General features: G+C 51.2%; 1 protein-coding gene across 3 annotated transcripts in view; it reads left to right on the forward strand.

Moving 5' to 3' along the window:
- Positions 1-17,970, forward strand: part of RYR1 (ryanodine receptor 1) — a 115,654-nt gene that overhangs the window by 21,638 nt on the left and 76,046 nt on the right. For all 3 annotated transcript variants that reach the window (XM_063112129.1, XM_063112130.1, XM_063112131.1), the window contains 15 exons: positions 1,110-1,214; positions 1,441-1,544; positions 1,962-2,045; positions 2,800-3,107; positions 3,850-4,052; positions 4,784-4,958; positions 5,128-5,336; positions 8,583-8,977; positions 9,915-10,047; positions 10,955-11,115; positions 11,681-11,846; positions 13,683-13,769; positions 13,945-14,171; positions 15,488-16,091; positions 17,658-17,927. In XM_063112129.1, the coding sequence (XP_062968199.1) occupies positions 1,110-1,214; positions 1,441-1,544; positions 1,962-2,045; positions 2,800-3,107; positions 3,850-4,052; positions 4,784-4,958; positions 5,128-5,336; positions 8,583-8,977; positions 9,915-10,047; positions 10,955-11,115; positions 11,681-11,846; positions 13,683-13,769; positions 13,945-14,171; positions 15,488-16,091; positions 17,658-17,927 (3,231 nt within the window). The remainder of the gene's footprint in view (positions 1-1,109; positions 1,215-1,440; positions 1,545-1,961; positions 2,046-2,799; positions 3,108-3,849; positions 4,053-4,783; positions 4,959-5,127; positions 5,337-8,582; positions 8,978-9,914; positions 10,048-10,954; positions 11,116-11,680; positions 11,847-13,682; positions 13,770-13,944; positions 14,172-15,487; positions 16,092-17,657; positions 17,928-17,970) is intronic.

Raw genomic sequence — 17,970 nt, forward strand, 5'->3', positions numbered from 1 at the left:
TTATGGCTTCTGATTTGCAGTTGAGGAAAGTGAGGCCCAGAGAAGTTAGCAACCTGTGCAAGTCACACAGCTGACGGGAACCGAGGTGTACAATCCTGAAACCTGTGCTCTTACCCACTGCGAGTTGTTGGGCACCTCTTCTATACCAGGCCTCTTTATACTCTGCGCTCCCCACTTACCCTCCAAGTGTGTCCCTACGGGGGGAATATGTGTTGTGTTTAAGAGCCTGAGAACAAGGGTTGGATTTTCAGCCCTGCAACCCTGGGCACCTGACTTCACCTCCATTACCTAGGTCTCCTCATCTGTGAGGAAAAGGGGATAGCAATAGGACCTATCTCCTCGCATTATTGTGAAGATTAGATGAGTCAATATATGCAAAGTGCTCAGCACAGTCCTGAGTAAACAGTAAGCACTCAGTACAGTGACTTGTATTAGCAGTAGCAGTGATGTTACCTCCCTGTCCCCTGCCCCTGGGCCAGAGCCCTGGGCTGCATGCTGGATGCCTCCCTCCACCCAGCCCCTCGGCCTATCAGCCCCACTTGGCCCTCTGGACATCCCTCCCAAACCATCATCATCTCTTGCCTGCAGAGCACCAACACCACCAGGATTGATCGGGCACTTTCTGTGTACCAGGCCTTTTTATAAACTGTATACCATTTAGTAGTTTACGTAAATGATTTCACTGAATCCTTGTGAGTTAAGTATTATGACGATTCTCATCAAACAGAGAAGGAAAGAGACATCCATTCATTCACCAAACATTTCCTGAGAATCTCCTTTGCGTCTGGGTCTGGCTCTGGGCTGCACAGGGATAGGAGTACTTGGGGGAGACAGAGGCAGCCCCAGGCCCTGCCCTCATGGAGCTCCCAGTCCACAGGGCTAGAAAGACTTATTCCAGATAATTCCTTAATTCTAATGATGCTAAGTCCTTACTCACCTGGGCATCAATCCCAGAGACAAGGCAAGGGATGGGGAACAGGGCTGTGGAATAACAGGAAAGTGGTTCTGGGGGAACCTGTCCAGGCTCACGCATGTTCTTGGGAAGAAGGGTCAAGATGGAGGTGGGTGGAGGGAACCCAGAGACCTCAAAAATGTCCCTCTGCTCCCAGATTGTCCTGCCCCCCCATCTGGAGCGCATTAGGGAGAAGCTGGCGGAGAACATCCACGAACTCTGGGCGCTGACCCGCATCGAGCAGGGCTGGACCTACGGCCCGGTGAGGCTGCCTGCGGTCTGCGGGAGGCAGGCGACACTTGCTGTGGCAGGAGTGGAGCAGCTCACTGGAGGGAGGGGCCCGTGTTGGGGGGAGGACTTCAGGGCACCAGGGGATCCTTGGACTGCAGTTGGCAGAACTAAGTGTTGAAGGTCAGGGATCACGGTCTGGGAGTTCTGGGGCGAGTGAAGGGGAACCCGAGGAGGAGTTGATCCCGGGTTTTCTCCAGGTTCGGGATGACAACAAGAGGCTGCACCCATGTCTTGTGGACTTCCACAGCCTACCAGAGCCCGAGAGGAATTACAACCTGCAGATGTCGGGGGAGACGCTCAAGTGAGGGGGATCCAGGGCAGCAGGGGCTGGGGCCGACGGCAGGTGGGGAGGAGAGACAGAGAGAGTGAGACAGGGACTGACAGACAGAAGATTGGGGGTGGGGCAGAGACGGTGAGACAGACTGACAGAGGCGGAAAGAGAGAGACCAGGCAGGGATGGAAAGGGAGATGCAGAAAGTAACAGAGAAAGCAGCACACAGGAAAACATGAACATGGAGAAACAGAGGCAGAAGCAGGAAAGGACAGAAGCCAGAGACCAAGCCTGCAAGAGAGGGGGACAGAGCCACCTAGACAGCCAGAGCAGGAGACGTAGAGAGCCGAGCCGCAGAGACCGAGGTGGCAGAGGCTGAGGGGAGGAGGGGCCAGGAGAGCTCTGTGGGGTATAACCCCGGCCCCCGCTCCCCCGTCCATCCTCCAGGACTCTGCTGGCGCTGGGCTGCCATGTGGGCATGGCAGACGAGAAGGCGGAGGACAACCTGAAGAAGACAAAACTCCCCAAGACGTGAGTGTGGGCATCCCGGTTCTGCCTGGGGAATGCGGGGGTCTGGTACGGTTGAGGGGTCTTCTGGGGAGGCTGAGGTAAGAGACAAAGGGGCGACGAGTTAGGATGAAGGTTGTAGGGTCAAGGCTCTGGAGTCAGAGGTGCGTGTCCAGGATTGAGGAGTAAAAAGTTCCAGAAAGAGAGTGGGAGTGAATCTGAGATCCAGGGTCAGGGTCAGGGCCTGCCGTGGAGTCAGGGAAAATGAGAAAGCAGAGGTGACATTTCCATGTTAGAAGCAAGGGGTCAAGGGTAAAAGGTGAGAACATAGAGTTTGCTGGAGTTGTAAGTAAGGAATCCTAAACTTACAGGGGAGAGATTAGGGGTCCTGAGTTCAGAAGTCTCCAAAGCCAGGAGTTTGGAAGTGATTCGGTCTAGGGTCAGAAGTAAGAAACCTCAAAGGTAGAGGTGAGAGGTCAGAGAGTGCTAGGGTCAAAGATAAGCCTCCCAAAATCAAAATGAAAAGGTCGCAGAGGCCAGAAGTCAGTGATGTCAAAGGCCTTGCGAGGGTCACAGGATCCTGAAGTCAGAGGTCAGGGATCTCAAAGCTTTTTCTAGGGAGTCATAGCACTGTGATATTAGAGATATCAGAAATTGCCAAGCTGAAGACTAAGGAGCATGGGATCCTGGAGACAAGGATCAGAAGTCAGGGATCCCAGGGCACAGGCCCAGAAGTGGAGGTGAAGGCCTCGTCCCACTAGCCCCTGCTGCACCGCAGGTATATGATGAGCAACGGGTACAAGCCGGCCCCGCTGGACCTGAGCCACGTGCGGCTGACGCCTGCGCAGACAACACTGGTGGATCGGCTGGCAGAGAATGGGCACAATGTGTGGGCACGTGACCGTGTGGCCCAAGGCTGGAGCTACAGCGCTGTGCAGGACATCCCCGCACGCCGAAACCCTCGCCTCGTGCCCTACCGCCTACTGGATGAGGCCACCAAGCGCAGCAACCGGGACAGCCTCTGCCAGGCCGTGCGTACCCTGCTGGGCTACGGCTATAACATTGAGCCGCCTGACCAGGAGCCCAGTAAGTGCTGACCCTCGCCCCTGACTCTTACTCCTACCCTGACCCCCATCCTGACCCCTGATCTCTGACCTGACTCAGCCCCTTAAATGGGCTGCATCCATAATATCAAGTGAGCACTGACCTCTCCTCTCAACTCTGACCCTACCCTGACCCCACCTCTCACCCTGATCTGACCACTGCCCTTGACCTGACTCACCCCTTCCTGGGCTATGGCTACAACACTGAGCCGCCAGACCAAGAGCCCACTGAGTGCTAACCCCAACCTCTGAATCTGATTCCTGACCTTCAGCTTTGACCCCTAACCCCCAATCTCTGGACGATAGCTATAACATGGAGCCACCCAACCAAGGGCTAAGAGGATCCTTAACCCCAACCCCTAACATGACCCCTAACCTATCACTGGTTCCCAATCCCCTGACTCTGACCCCCTGATTCTACACTTAACCTTTGATTGTAAACATTGACCTTAATCTTGACCCTTAACCCCAGACCATAACCCTGACCAGTTCACCGACTCAACTTTCTCCCTCTATGTCTCTGTCAGTATCTCTGTTCTCTGAGAGCTCTGACGGCTAATGAGATGGGGGTCTCTCTCAATAGAGCCTTCCTACCTCTCTCTGACTAGTTTGAGGTTCCCAATTCTCCTCTAACACCAAGAAATTTTCCCTCTTCTCCCTGTCCCAAGACCCTTACCTTCTCTGGTCTCTCCAGCCTCTCTGACTCTGCCTGGCCTCATTTGTAGGTCAGGTGGAGAGCCAGTCTCGTTGGGACCGAGTGCGCATCTTCCGGGCAGAGAAATCCTATGCAGTGCAGAGTGGCCGCTGGTACTTTGAGTTCGAGGCAGTCACCACGGGCGAGATGCGAGTGGGCTGGGCGAGGCCCGAGCTGCGGCCTGACATAGAGCTGGGAGCCGATGAGCTGGCCTATGTCTTCAATGGGCACCGTGTGGGTACCTCCCTGGGCTACCCTTTTCCAGGTCTTGTGGTCCCTCCCACAGCTCATACACTCTAGTCCTGCCTGTCTGTGCCTCTCTCTGTCCATCCATCCGTGCATCTACCATACCGCTCATCAATCCATCCATCCATCCCTCATCTATCATCCATCCATCCATCCGCTTAACCATCCAGCCCTCCGTCTAACCATCCATCCACCCAACCACCCACTTGTCTGTCTATACATCTACGTATACTTTCTTCCTTCCCTGCATCAACACATGTAGACTCAACTTCCCACCCATTCTTCCATCCAGCCATACGCCCAACTTCTCATCCATCCACCTTATTATCCACCCGTCTATTCTGGAGCCATAATGTGCATAAATGGGTCTGTATGGGCAACATCGATAGGCTCGTTTTTCCTTTCCACCCCTCTACTTGCTGTTGTTTCCAGTCCCCCACTTCTGCTTTGGTGGTCTGCATAAACACAGACGTGGGAACAGCAGGGAACCCAGGCAGAAGGGATGAGACACAGAGATTAATGGGGAGAAAAACTCCAGGGATCACGGATGCAAGTGTGGGGAAAGATGAGGGATACTGTGGTGTGGCCCCTCTTCTGTCCCACATGCCTGAACCTGATGCTTTGCATGTGTGTCTTCACATGTCTCTCTCTCCCAGCTTCCATATCTCTCCATTTCTCTACCTGTCTCTCTGTACTGTCTTCTGTGGCCTTCCTCACAGGGCCAGCGCTGGCACTTGGGCAGTGAGCCATTCGGGCGCCCCTGGCAGTCAGGCGATGTCGTTGGCTGTATGATTGACCTCACAGAGAACACCATTATCTTCACCCTCAATGGCGAGGTCCTCATGTCTGACTCAGGCTCTGAAACAGCCTTCCGGGAGATTGAGACTGGGGATGGTGAGGGCCGAGACCCTTCACATGCCCTTTTTGGTTTTCTTTCATCTCACCTAACCCTACACTGCCCTCTCCCTCTGGCTCTCCCATCCCTTCCACAGTACCTCCTCCCCATGCTGCCCCTGCCCTGCCCGCTTACCCTCACCCTTGCCCATCCACCCTCTCCCACCAGGCTTCCTGCCCGTCTGCAGCTTGGGACCTGGCCAGGTGGGTCACCTGAACTTGGGCCAGGATGTGAGCTCCCTCCGGTTCTTTGCCATCTGCGGCCTCCAGGAAGGCTTTGAGCCATTCGCCATCAACATGCAGCGCCCAGTCACCACCTGGTTCAGCAAAAGCCTTCCCCAGTTTCAGGCTGTGCCTCTTGAACACCCCCACTATGAGGTGAGAACCAATCCCACTCAGTGCCTTCTGATCTGCCTCCAGACTCTTCCCAGTATTCTCTTCCCTCAGTTTCTCCTTTCCTTCTGTGTTAGCACACAAACCGCGTAGAGAGGGGTGTCAGGATATTGGGCTCCCAAGGCTGCCTTTTAGGGTATATCTTTGGTAAACCCCAACATTTCTGAGTTCCAGGTGCTTCACCTATAAAATGGGGGAAAGGGACTTGTCGGTTAGCTCAGTTGGTTAGAGTGCAGTGTTACAATGCCAAGATCATGGGGTTGGGTCCCTATACTGGACAGCCACCAAAATAATAAATAAAACAAACAATAAAATAAAATAAAATGGGGGACGGAAGAAAAGAGAAGCTGTAGTAAGTGATCCCAGTGGAAATTTCCAGTCCTAGATCCTAGAACAAGGTTTAAAGAAATGTAAATACCTGGGTACATTTTGGCACCTTCTTTACTAATTGTTATCTTTGTGTTGGGTGTTTTTGTTTTTGTTTTAGTTTATTTGTTTTTAATAGCTCTTCGTCAATCCAAACATCTTAGTGTTTTGTTTTGTTTTGTTTTTGGTGGCTGGCCAGTATGGGGATCCAAACCCTTGACCCTGGTGTTACAACACTGAGTTCTAATCAACTGAACCAACTGGCCGCCTAAAGCATCTTAATTTTTGGACTTTGGTGTCTTTCCCCAAGGTTAAACTCGAGGTCAGATCCTGACCATAATTACCCTATGTACACCAAAGTGATAGTCCTTTTCTCAGTCTGGGGAGAACTTGAACCCCACATGGCTAAGCTTCAACTGGCACTTTACATTCAGATAGACCCGGAGTTACCCTCTTACCTCTTGTGTGACCTTGGGCATATGACTGTCCCTGAGACTCAGTGTTCCCATCCATGGCATTGTTAGGACACACACACACACACACACTCATTCTTTCTGTATATTTTTTCTAAATCACGTGAGGGTAAGTTGGAGACATTGGGCCTTTTTACCCCTAAAGACTTCAATGTGCGTTTCTTCAGAATAAGGCTATGCTCTGACGAAACTGCAGTAAGGTTACAAAAATCAGGAAATTAGATCTTGGTACATGTTGTTACCTAATCCACAGTCCATATTAAAATTTCATCCATTTGGGGCCGGCCCGTGGCTCACTCGGGAGAGTGCGGTGCTAATAACACCAAGGCCCCGGGTTCGGATCCCATATACGGATGGCCGGTTCCCTCACTGGGTGAGCGTGGTGCTGACCACACCAAGTCAAGGGTTAAGATCCCCTTACCGGTCATCTTTAAAAAAAAAAAAAAAAAAATTCATCCATTTGTGGCAATAATTTGTGTGCCTTTTTTTTCTGGTCCAGGATCCAATCCAGAATTACATGTTGCATTTATCTGTTATGTCTCTTTAGTCTCTGTGTATAGTGTCCCTGAGTCTTTCTTTTTCTTTCATGATGCTGACATTTTTGAAGAGCACAGGCCAGTTATTTTGTAGAATGTCCCTCAGTTAGGGTTTGTCTGATGTTTCCTCGTGATTAGGTTCATATATGCATATTTTGCAGGAACATCACAGAACTGAGGTTGTGTCCTGTTTGGTTCATCATATGAAGTTGCTGTCTTATTACTGATGGTTAACTTTGACTATTTGATGTGGAGCCTGCCAGGTTTCTCCACTGTAAGGTTACTGTTTTTTCCTTTTGTAATTAATAAGTGATTTATGAGGAGTTATTTCAAGACTATGCAAAAATGAAAGGACTTTAAGTAGGGGAATGAGATCTGAGTTTTGGAAAGGTCCCTATTGGCGAGAGTAGAGGTAGAAAGACCAGAGAGGTGGCTGAGGCGGGACAAGATGGTGCAGTAGAAGTGAACTTCCTAAGCCCTACCAGTGCCAGATGATCTCAACCCAAGGAACAGAATGCTAGACAGCAGTGAGGATGAATAAACTGAAATACACACGACCACGTGGAGGAATCTCACAGACGTAATGTCAAATTAAAGAAGCCAAACAGAAAAGAGCACGTGCTCTGGGGTCCTATTCATAGAAAGTTTGAGAACAGGTAAAGCTAATCTGTGGTGTGCTCAATCGGGAAGTTGGTTATTGTGAAAGAGTAACTCAGAGACGTTGTTAGTTATTTTGCACACGAGCCATATGAAGGAGAACTGTCAGTAGACTGTCGTCAAGGAACGAAGAGGGGAGAGAGGAGAGAGAAAGACTGCAGAGTTTAGGAACAGGCATCTGTCCCTCCATCGGCTCCTGCCCTTACTCAGGCCAGGTTGGTGCATTTCCCTCAGCAGAGTCCCTCACTGTCTTTGACTAAAAGAGGCCACTGAAGGAGCTCCTGAGTGGCTTGGTCTTTTCTTTCTTTTTTTAAAAGATGACTGGTAAGGGGATCTTAACCCTTGACTTGGTGTTGTCAGCACCACGCTCTCCCAAGTGAGCTACAGGCCAGCCCTATATAGGGATCCGAACCCTTGACTTGGTGTTGTCAGCACCACACTCTCCCGAGTGAGCCACGGGCCGGCGCTTCTTTCTTTCTTTCTTTTTTTTTTTTTTTTGGTGGCTGGCTGGTACGGGGATCCAAACTCTTTGACCTTGGTGTTATAACAGCATGCTCTAATCAACTGAGCTAACCAGCCAGCTTTGTTTTTCCATCTGGGTGCTGGGCACACAGGTGCATTCACTCTGAAAACTCATACTGTGCACTTTATGACGTGCACTTTTCTGAGTGTTATATTTCCACATACAACAAAATTAACAAAAATTCACCTGGGGAGCCTTTACAAGATTCGGATTCTTCTGAACTGCTCCCCCAAGAGGTGTCCCTAAGAGACCAGAAGGGCAGTCTGTTCTGCTCACTGATATGTTCCCGGGACCTCGAACAGTACCTAGCACACAGTAGGTGCTCAGTAAATATTTGTGGCATGGATGGATGGATGGATGGATGACTTGGTCTGGAGTGAGTCCTGTGCATAGGTAGGTTTTGAGTCCTGTGCATAGCGTATGACTGGGGCTGCTGGGGCTGCCACAAAACAAAGTGCCCAGAAAAGGCTGAGAGAGGGCTGAAAGCACCCATGGCCAAGCTGCTTGCCCCACCAGGAGCTGCATCTGCTCAGAGGAGGGGGCATCTTTGACTAATTCTCACACAGGTCCTCTAAAGCCTAAGGGTGGCTCTTTGTGTAACCAGGTTTAGGACCAATGGCCTGGCCTAGCCCACCCACCTGGCTCAGCGCTTCCCACTGTCCCCTGACCCCTGCAGGTGGCCCGCATGGATGGTACCGTGGATACACCTCCCTGCCTGCGCCTGACCCACCGCACCTGGGGCTCCCAGAACAGTCTGGTGGAGATGCTCTTTCTCCGGCTGAGCCTTCCAGTCCAGTTCCACCAGCACTTCCGCTGCACCGCAGGGGCCACCCCCCTGGCCTCCCCTGGCCTGCAGCCTCCCGCTGAGGACGAGGCACGAGCAGCAGAGCCCGACCCTGACTATGAAAACCTGCGCCGCTCAGCTGGGCGCTGGGGCGAGGCTGAGGGGGGCAAAGAGGGAACTGCCAAGGAGGGGGCGCCTGGGGGCACCCCCCAGGCTGGGGTAGAGGCCCAGCCCATCAGGGCAGAGAATGAGAAGGATGCGACCACAGAGAAGAACAAGAAGAGAGGGTGAGTCAAAGGTGGAATTTGGAGTCTAACTTGGGACCCCCAATTAGGCAACCTCAGTAACTTGAGAAATCCCCATTGTATCTGAAGTGGCCCTATATACACGCTAAGAGGAATCAGAATACTGAGAGAGCCTATCATGTCTCAAATGAGCTACATTATTTCCCTGGGATGCTCTAATTTTTCTGAGAATATAAAATTGGGGTACCCTACTCTATGTATGGAGAACTCTATCCTTGAGTACCTGGTGGGCCCCAAAGGGCTTCACCCAGCGGACTTCATCCACAGACACTAAAGAGGACTTCAGTAACTTGGGAGAGTTTACTATATCCCAGGGTATCCTAATGAACACCAAGTAGTCTTCTCAATTGGGGTCCTGTGTCTCAAATGTAACCCCCAAAAACTAACTTCAGAGGAGACCCTCAGAAAGTGTTGAATTGAAACTAGACCTGCTTTTCCCCTATTACGGCAGTGATTTTCAATGGGATGTAATTCTGTGTCTCTTGGGGACTGTTTGGAAGTGATGGAGCATTTTTGTCATCACAGTTTGGGGGCCAGTGCTGCTGCTGAGGGACTCTAGGGATTCTACATGCCTTGCAGCGTACAAGACAGTGCCACACAATGAAGAATATTCCTTTCCCAAGTGCATTTAGCTCCCCTATGAGAAATGCCAATTTAGGGGGAACATTGTATGTCCCAACAGGACCCTTCATATTCCCAGAAGGCACCTTTAAATTTGGGTGGCCCAGTGTCCACAGCACAGAGCACAGCACCTCCAGAATGAAATTAGGCTGGGCAGCCAGGAATTGCCATCTTCTAGAGTGGGTGTTGGAAGTGGGTGTACTTAGGATGGCTCGGGGGGACATGAATGTTGCGGTGGAAGGGCTGGGGGCGGGGCTTGGGAGCTGGTTCTCATAGCAGGCTCTCCTGCCACCACCAGGTTCTTATTCAAGGCCAAGAAGGCTGCCATGATGACCCAGCCACCAGCCACCCCTGCTATGCCCCGCCTCCCTCACGACGTGGTGCCCGCTGACAACCGGGATGACCCTGAGCTCATCCTCAGCACCACCACGGTGTGCACCGGGAACCTCAACTTTGGGCACCCCCGGCATGGCACGGGAACTCCAAAAGTCCACCTTTAGTGCTGCAATCCCCAGTAACTGTCCATACCCGGGGATACCTTAGTATATGCTAGAGACTCACAAAATACAGCACATGTTGATTTACTCCTTCAACCCCCTAAATCCATATAACTAGTGGCTTTAAAATAGCAGAGAGCACAGTGGAGTTATGAGGCACACTGATAGAACTCCCAGGGACCCCAAAATCCAGTGGATAAGCCAACACAGGCTAGGGACCCCAACATTTGGGTTGCCCCATAAAAACCCAATACCCCCAATTTAGCAGCAACTCTAATATATTCCTGAGAACAGAAATTCACAATTATCACAATATAGTTTTGGGATTCCCCAAATCTGGAATCTTTTATAAGACAGATAGCTTAGTGGTTAGGATCACGGGCCACCTAGGTGCCACTTAGGCAAGTCACTTCACTGTTCCGTTCCTTCCCTTCTATGGAAGCACTATGGTTTCCCCATTACTAAAATGGGGATAAAAAATTGTGCCCACCTGATACAGTGGTTGTGAGAATGAGGTGAGTTAGTCTTTGTAAAGACCTTAGGACTATTAGTGAGCTATTATTTCTTTATTATTTTGCTGTAACCTGGGGAGGGACCCACATGTGGGGTATCACAAAATATTGCTAAAGGATTCGTGAGTCTAGAAATGTGTCAATAGACACAGAAACAGAGACATAAGCCTGGGGAGAAGGAGGGGAGGGGTCTCAGATCCAGCAACTTACTATTAAACTCCCAGAGGACCCTGAGAATCCAGGAAAAACAACTTAGGGTCCCAGTGAACCCCAATCTCCAGCCTCCAGTCTTTCTGGACTGACCATTGGTCTCCCCTTCATGTCTCCAGTACTATTACTCCGTGAGAGTCTTCGCTGGTCAGGAACCCAGCTGTGTGTGGGTAGGCTGGGTCACCCCCGACTACCATCAGCATGACATGAACTTTGACCTCAGCAAGGTCCGGGCAGTGACCGTGACCATGGGGGATGAACAAGGCAACGTCCACAGCAGGTGCTGGGGTGGGGTGGGGTGGGTACTGTGAGGAGGTGGGAGGTCAGAGGTGGGGCAGGAGGGAGTGGGATCTCCTGACCCCGGCACTGTGGCTGCCTGGCTACAGGAGCTGGGAACCTTCCGGAGCTAGAGGAAGCTCTGGAGTCCTGGGCTCCTGGCTCAGAAGCTTCCCTCCTCTTTCCTCCTCTCTTCCTGTTCATGTGCCTCCAATTGCTCCTGCTCTGTTTTTTCTTCTCCTCCTCCTCTTTCTCCATTTCTTTTTCATTTTCTCCTTCTTTTCTTTCTCTTCCTGTTTCACCTCGCCCTCCACCTTTTAACACTACCCCTTTCTCTTCTCTCTCCTTCTGCTCCCCTTCCTTCTCCTCCTTCCAGGACCCCCCATCAACCTCTAAGAATTCTAGCTCTGAGGGGCTCAGGGTCTGGGCTGCGGGGTTGCAGGGCTCAGTTCCGCAGGTGGAGGGGGATGGGGCTCTGAGGTTGGGGTATTCTGGGATCTCAGAGAAGGGGGTGTCCATGTTCCTCCTCGGCTGAGGATCCGTGCAGTAACCTTTCCTGTCTCCTCCAGCCTCAAGTGCAGCAACTGCTACATGGTGTGGGGTGGGGACTTTGTGAGCCCTGGGCAGCAGGGCCGGATCAGCCACACGGATCTTGTCATTGGCTGCCTGGTGGACTTAGCCACTGGCTTGATGACCTTTACGGCCAATGGCAAAGAGAGCAACACCTTTTTCCAGGTGAGTCCAGCCCTCAGCAACTTAGCAATAGCATCCTCATGTCCCAGAATCCCAGGACAACCCTTCCAGGAACCCCCCCCCCCCACCAAGGCCAGACCCCAGAGAGACAGGACAAAAACAGCTTCTAGTCTATCCCTAGGAGGTCCCTGGGAGATCACCTAGTTGAACCTTCCATTAACCCGAGGCCCAGAATGAAGGAGGCAGAGCACAACTTTGGCCTCAGAGAAAGGTCCGAATTCCCTCTTGGTCTGGGTGACATCAGTCACCACCCTCTCAGCAATCAGGGAACCCCCTAGGATGAGCCAGAATCCTAAGGTGGCCTTTTTCTTTTCAACATTTTATTATGAAAATTTTCAAGCATACAGCAGAATTGAAGGAATTATACAGTAAACACCCATATATCTACTATTAAGAATCTACCATCAATATTTTACTACACTGGCTTTATCACATCTTTATCCACTAATCCACCTAAGGTGGGTCTTGTAAAACTTAATTTTAAATGGGGAATTTCAAAAATATCCAAAAATGGAATAGCATAATGAACTGCCACGTCCCCACTACACAGCTTCAACTATTACCTACTAACAGCCATTCTCGTTCCATCTTTACACCTACTTCCTTTCCACACCCACTGCACGATTTAAGGAAATTGCAGACATCATATAGTTTCATGTCTTTTCATTATGTGTCATTAAAAGATAAGGATTGGGGCTGGCCAGTTAACTCAGTTGGTTAGAGCGTGGTGCTGATAACACCAAGGTCCAGGGTTTGATCCTGTACCAGCCAGCCACCAAAGGGGAAAAAAAAAGGTAAGGATTAATTTAAAAAGCATAACCACAATACCCCTATCACCTAAAAAAACCAAAACCAAACAAACAAAAAACCACAATAGTTCCTAAATATCATCAAATAACCAGTTAGTGTTCAAATGTCTCTGGTTATCTCAAAAATGTCTTTTTACCATTTCTTTGTTTGAATTAGAATCTAAGTAAGGTTATATATTTTAATTGGTTGCTATGTCCCTTGAGTTTCTTTTTCATGTATAGCTTCCCCCCCACCCCACCTCATCTCTCTCTCTCTCTCTTTTTTTTTTTTTTTTGTCGTTGAAATGTATTTGTTGAAGAAACCAGGCTGTTTGTCCTGTAGTGCTTTGCTCCTCAAAGTATGGTCCCTGGAGCAGCGGGGTCAGCATCACCTGGTAGCTTGTTAGAAACACAGAATCACAGGCCACTCCCCTGACCTGATGAATCAAAGTGCATTTTAACAAGATCCCAGGGGATTTGTGTGCCCATTAACATCTGGAGAGGGCTGGCCTAATTTCCCACAGTCTGGATCTGGCTGATGCTTCCCTGTGGTGTCATTTTAACCTTTTCCTCTGCCTCCTGTATTTTCTGTAAACTGGGAGTTGGGTACAGGGATGTGATAGATTCAGGTTTGGTTTGGGCAAGACTGCTTCAGAGATGGTGTTGTTTGTGGTGGCGGGGACTGGCTGGGTGAGTTCCGCTGGGAAGATCGGAGGGAAGGAAGGCAGTCAGAGGACTCTTTCTGGGTTTTAAAGAATGAGTATGCTTGGGAGAGAAATGGGAAAGGCATTCCTGGTGGGGGCATGCTGTGTGCAAAGATCCAGATGACAGGTGGTCCTGGAGGAGCCGGAGGAGGTTGGCCTGGCTGGATCAGAGGTGGTGCAGCCCAAGAGCGACCTCAGAGCCACTGGGGGCCTCTAATGACCAAGTGTGGATCGGCAGGATTGGCCTCACAGTTTGAGGTGCAGAATCAATACAACCTACCTCCAGCTCACCCTCTTCCTCACCTTGCCCTCTTCTCCCCTGCCAGGTGGAACCCAACACAAAGCTGTTTCCTGCCATCTTTGTCCTGCCTACCCACCAGAATGTCGTCCAGTTTGAGTTGGGAAAGCAGAAGGTAAGAGGGCAGTGATGGGGGCACTAATGGGGGCATCCCCAGACAGGAGGTGTGGGAGGTCAGGCTGGCAGAGCAGCTGAAGGGGAGGAAGCAATCTGGGAGGTCTCCCTAGAAGCAGGGTGGTGGGAAAGGGAGGCTGGGAACTCTGACCCACATGTGCCTCTGTGCCCCCAAGAACATCATGCCGCTGTCAGCCGCCATGTTCCTGAGCGAGCGAAAGAACCCAGCCCCTCAGTGCCCTCCACGGCTGGAGATGCAGATGCTGATGCCCGTTTCCTGGAGCCGCATGCCCAACCGCTTCCTGCAGGTGGAGACACGGCGCGCCGGCGAACGGCTGGGCTGGGCCGTGCAGTGCCAGGAGCCGCTGACCATGATGGCACTGCACATCCCCGAGGAGAACCGGTCAGGGCCAGCCCAGCGCGCAGGGGTGGGAAGGGCACTGCAAGCCCTTTGGGGTCTGGATTCAACTCAGTGCCTTTCCCCACCACAACCCTGGGACTCCAGACAACACCTCTGGGTCCTGGACCCACCCCACAGGGCCCCAAACCCACCTCAGGAAGCCCGGACCCACATCAAGAAGCCCAGACAGCACTCCAGGGGGCCCCAAGTACACCCCAGGGGCCCTGGACATTACTCAGAGAGGCCTGGATGCACCACAGGGTCTCTCAGGCACACCCAGGGAGACTTCAGACATATCCCATGACGATCTCAAACCCACTCCAGGGGGACCAGACACACCCAGGGCTACAGATGTGCTCACATGGACACTAGAAATACTTAAAAAAAAAAAAAAAAAGATGACCACTAAGGGGATCTTAACCCTTGACTTGGTGTTATCAGCACCACGCTCTTCCAAGTGAGCCACGGGCTGGCCCTTAGAAATACTTTAAGGACTCTGAACATGGCCGGTGATCCCAGACTCACACCAGGAGGCTTCTGATGTGCCTCATTTTTTCCTTTATTCATTCATTTGACAAATAGCTCTAGACTCCTTCTCTGTGACTGGCAGTATTCGAGGCTGGAGACACTATGCCCTGGAGAAGTGGCATTCTAATAATGCTCACATGCGAAGGGTCTTCAAAAACTTCACGGAAGGATTTGTATTATCTCTTAATTCAATTTTTCCACGAACTTTTTGAAGTGCCCTTGTATAACTCAGGGTGTTCAGACCATACCTGCCCTACGGGACTTAGACCCATCCCCAGGTCTCCAGACACACCCATTCATTCATTTATTAATTCAACAAATATGTATTGAGCACTTTACTATGTGCTAGGCTTTGTTTTAGGAGCTGGGAATATAACAAAAACAAAACGGGCAGAAATGTCCTGCCCTGGTGGAGTTTAGATTCTAGAAAAGCTCAAACAGAACCGGGGCACTCAGACCTGCCAGAGAGGTTCAAACCCAGTCTGGTGATCCCAGACACATCTCAGGGTCATCAGACGTTCTCAGATACCCACAGTGTCCCAGGCCGTCCCAGAGATCCGAGATGTATTCCAGGCCATCCCCAGAGCGCTTAGGGACTTCCAGAACCCCTGAAAGACTGTCGGACCCAGCTCCACAGCCCTCACAGAGCCCTGACCCAGCGGGACACTGGGATTCCCTGCTGGAGCCGCCAACACTCACCTAAGCATCTCTGCCTCTCTGTGGTCTGTCTCTCTGTCTCCCACCTCCTCCGCCCGCTCTGTCCCTGTCTGTGCGCCCCATCGCCACCGCAGGTGCATGGACATCCTGGAACTGTCGGAGCGCCTGGACCTGCAGCGCTTCCACTCACACACCCTCCGCCTCTACCGCGCCGTGTGCGCGCTGGGCAACAACCGCGTGGCGCACGCTCTGTGCAGCCACGTGGACCAGGCGCAGCTGCTGCACGCCCTGGAGGACGCGCACCTGCCCGGCCCGCTGCGCGCGGGCTACTACGACCTCCTCATCAGCATCCACCTTGAAAGTGCCTGTCGCAGCCGCCGCTCCATGCTGTCTGAGTACATCGTGCCCCTCACCTCTGAGACCCGCGCCATCACGCTCTTCCCACCTGGAAGAAGCGTGGAAAATGGTCCCCGCCGCCACGGCCTTCCTGGCGTTGGAGTCTTCACCTCGCTCAGGCCCCCGCACCATTTCTCACCCCCCTGTTTCGTGGCCGCCCTGCCAGTAGCAGAATCCCCGGCCAGGCTCAGCCCCAGCATCCCTCTGGAGGCCCTGCGAGATAAGGCACTGAGAATGCTGGGAGAGGCTGTGAGAGATGGCGGGCAGCACGCACGCGACCCCGTCGGGGGCTCTGTGGAGTTCCAGTTCGTGCCCGTGCTCAAGCTCGTGTCTACCCTGCTGGTAATGGCTTTCTCCTGCTTCCCTCTGTTCCGTTCTTCCGCATTCCAAATAACCCATCCATGCATATATGGATCCCCCTCCCGTTTATGCATCCAACCACCCATCCATCTCTCCATCCATCCATCCATCCACCTTTCAATTTATCCTCCCATCATCTATCCGTCCTTCATTCACCTTTCCTTCCATCCTTTCATGTATCATCTGTTCATGTGTTTATTCCTCTTCTTCCGTCTTCCCATTCATCCGTCCAGCAGTCCATCTGTCCTCCACCTACTTTTCCATTTACCCATCTGTCCATTCATTCATATATACCCTCATCTTCCCATCCACAGGTCTGTCTTTGTGTCTGTATGTTCGCCACCCATATATGCATCCATTTGTACATACATTCACCTATCCAACTTTCAGTGTATTTGTCCATCTGTTCTTCCATTCATTCACGCATCATTCTATGTATTCATCTATCCACCAACCCATTTATTTATTAATCCTTCCATACAACCAAAAATTAATCTTTCTTTTAATCTTTTTAATCATCTTTCTATTAATCTATCTTTCTTTCCACACATCCAAGAATCATCTCCTGTACACCTGTGCACCCATCCACACACCCATCCACAGATCCATTCAATCCTCCACCTTCCACCTACCTTTCCATTCACCCATGTATCTCTCCATCCACATGCATGTACACCCATCCACCTACCCACAAATCCATCCAGCCATCACACTTATTCGTCCACCCATCCATCCATCTGTTCTCCATCCTTCTATCCATCCTTTACTTCATGTACTTTTTCATTCATATACCTGTTTAACCATTCATCCATATATCTATCCATGCAAGTTTTCATACACACGCCTGTACATCCATCCATCCACTCCATTCCAACCTATGGCTATTTACTCATTTATCTATTCACCCATATGCTCATTTACTTGCTCATGCATCTGTACACCCATCCATCCACCTACCCCCTTACCTCTACATCATTTATCTTCTGTCATCCGTCCACCCATCATCCTTCCACCATTTCCTCCATCTCTCCATCATGACCCACCACTCATTCATCTCCCCTTCAAATCTCTACCATTCCGTCTATCGATTCATCCATCCAGCCACCCAGTCCTCCCTTCAGTCGTCTATCTCTCTCTCTCTCCCTACTCTTCTTCCATCTACTCTCTCTAATTCCAACTGTTAACATCATTGTGTTTACTGAGGTACAGCTGATGTATGTTAGGAACTATGAGGGCCTCCATCGGGTGTAGGGTATATTTTGTCCCAGAGCCACATAGCTCAGACTTGGGAGAAAGGACTTACCTGTGTGAAGGGAGAAGTGCTCATGCTTGGCTATGTGATCTGGGCCATGTGGGTGGGACACAGGGTGTGAATCTAGGGGGACAGCAAGGCAGTGGATGCCATTCCTGCTTGTGGGAGGCATTATATCCAGCCAATGCAGGAATAAAACTAGCATGTGCAGGAGAAGCAGGTCTAGGGAGTGAGGCCAGGGCCTGATTATGGAGGCCTTGCAGTCCACACCAAAGGACACAGACTTTGTTCTGCAGGTGATGGGTGTCTTTGGTGACGAGGATGTGAAGCAGATCCTGAAGATGATTGAGCCTGAAGTATTCACTGAGGAAGAAGAGGAAGAGGAGGAGGAGGAAGAAGAGGAGGAAGAGGAGGATGAGGAGGAGAAAGAGGAGGATGAGGAGGAAGAGGCACAGGAGAAGGAAGATGAGGAAAAAGAGGAAGAGGAGGCAGCAGAAGGGGAAAAAGAAGAAGGCTTGGAGGAGGGGCTGCTCCAGATGAAGTTGCCGGAGTCTGTGAAGTTACAGGTGGGTTGGTTCTTGTTTTCCAGCCTCCATCCATCTGGGCTGG

The sequence above is a fragment of the Cynocephalus volans genome, chromosome 10, assembly GCF_027409185.1.
Source record: "Cynocephalus volans isolate mCynVol1 chromosome 10, mCynVol1.pri, whole genome shotgun sequence".
NCBI lineage: Eukaryota > Metazoa > Chordata > Mammalia > Dermoptera > Cynocephalidae > Cynocephalus > Cynocephalus volans.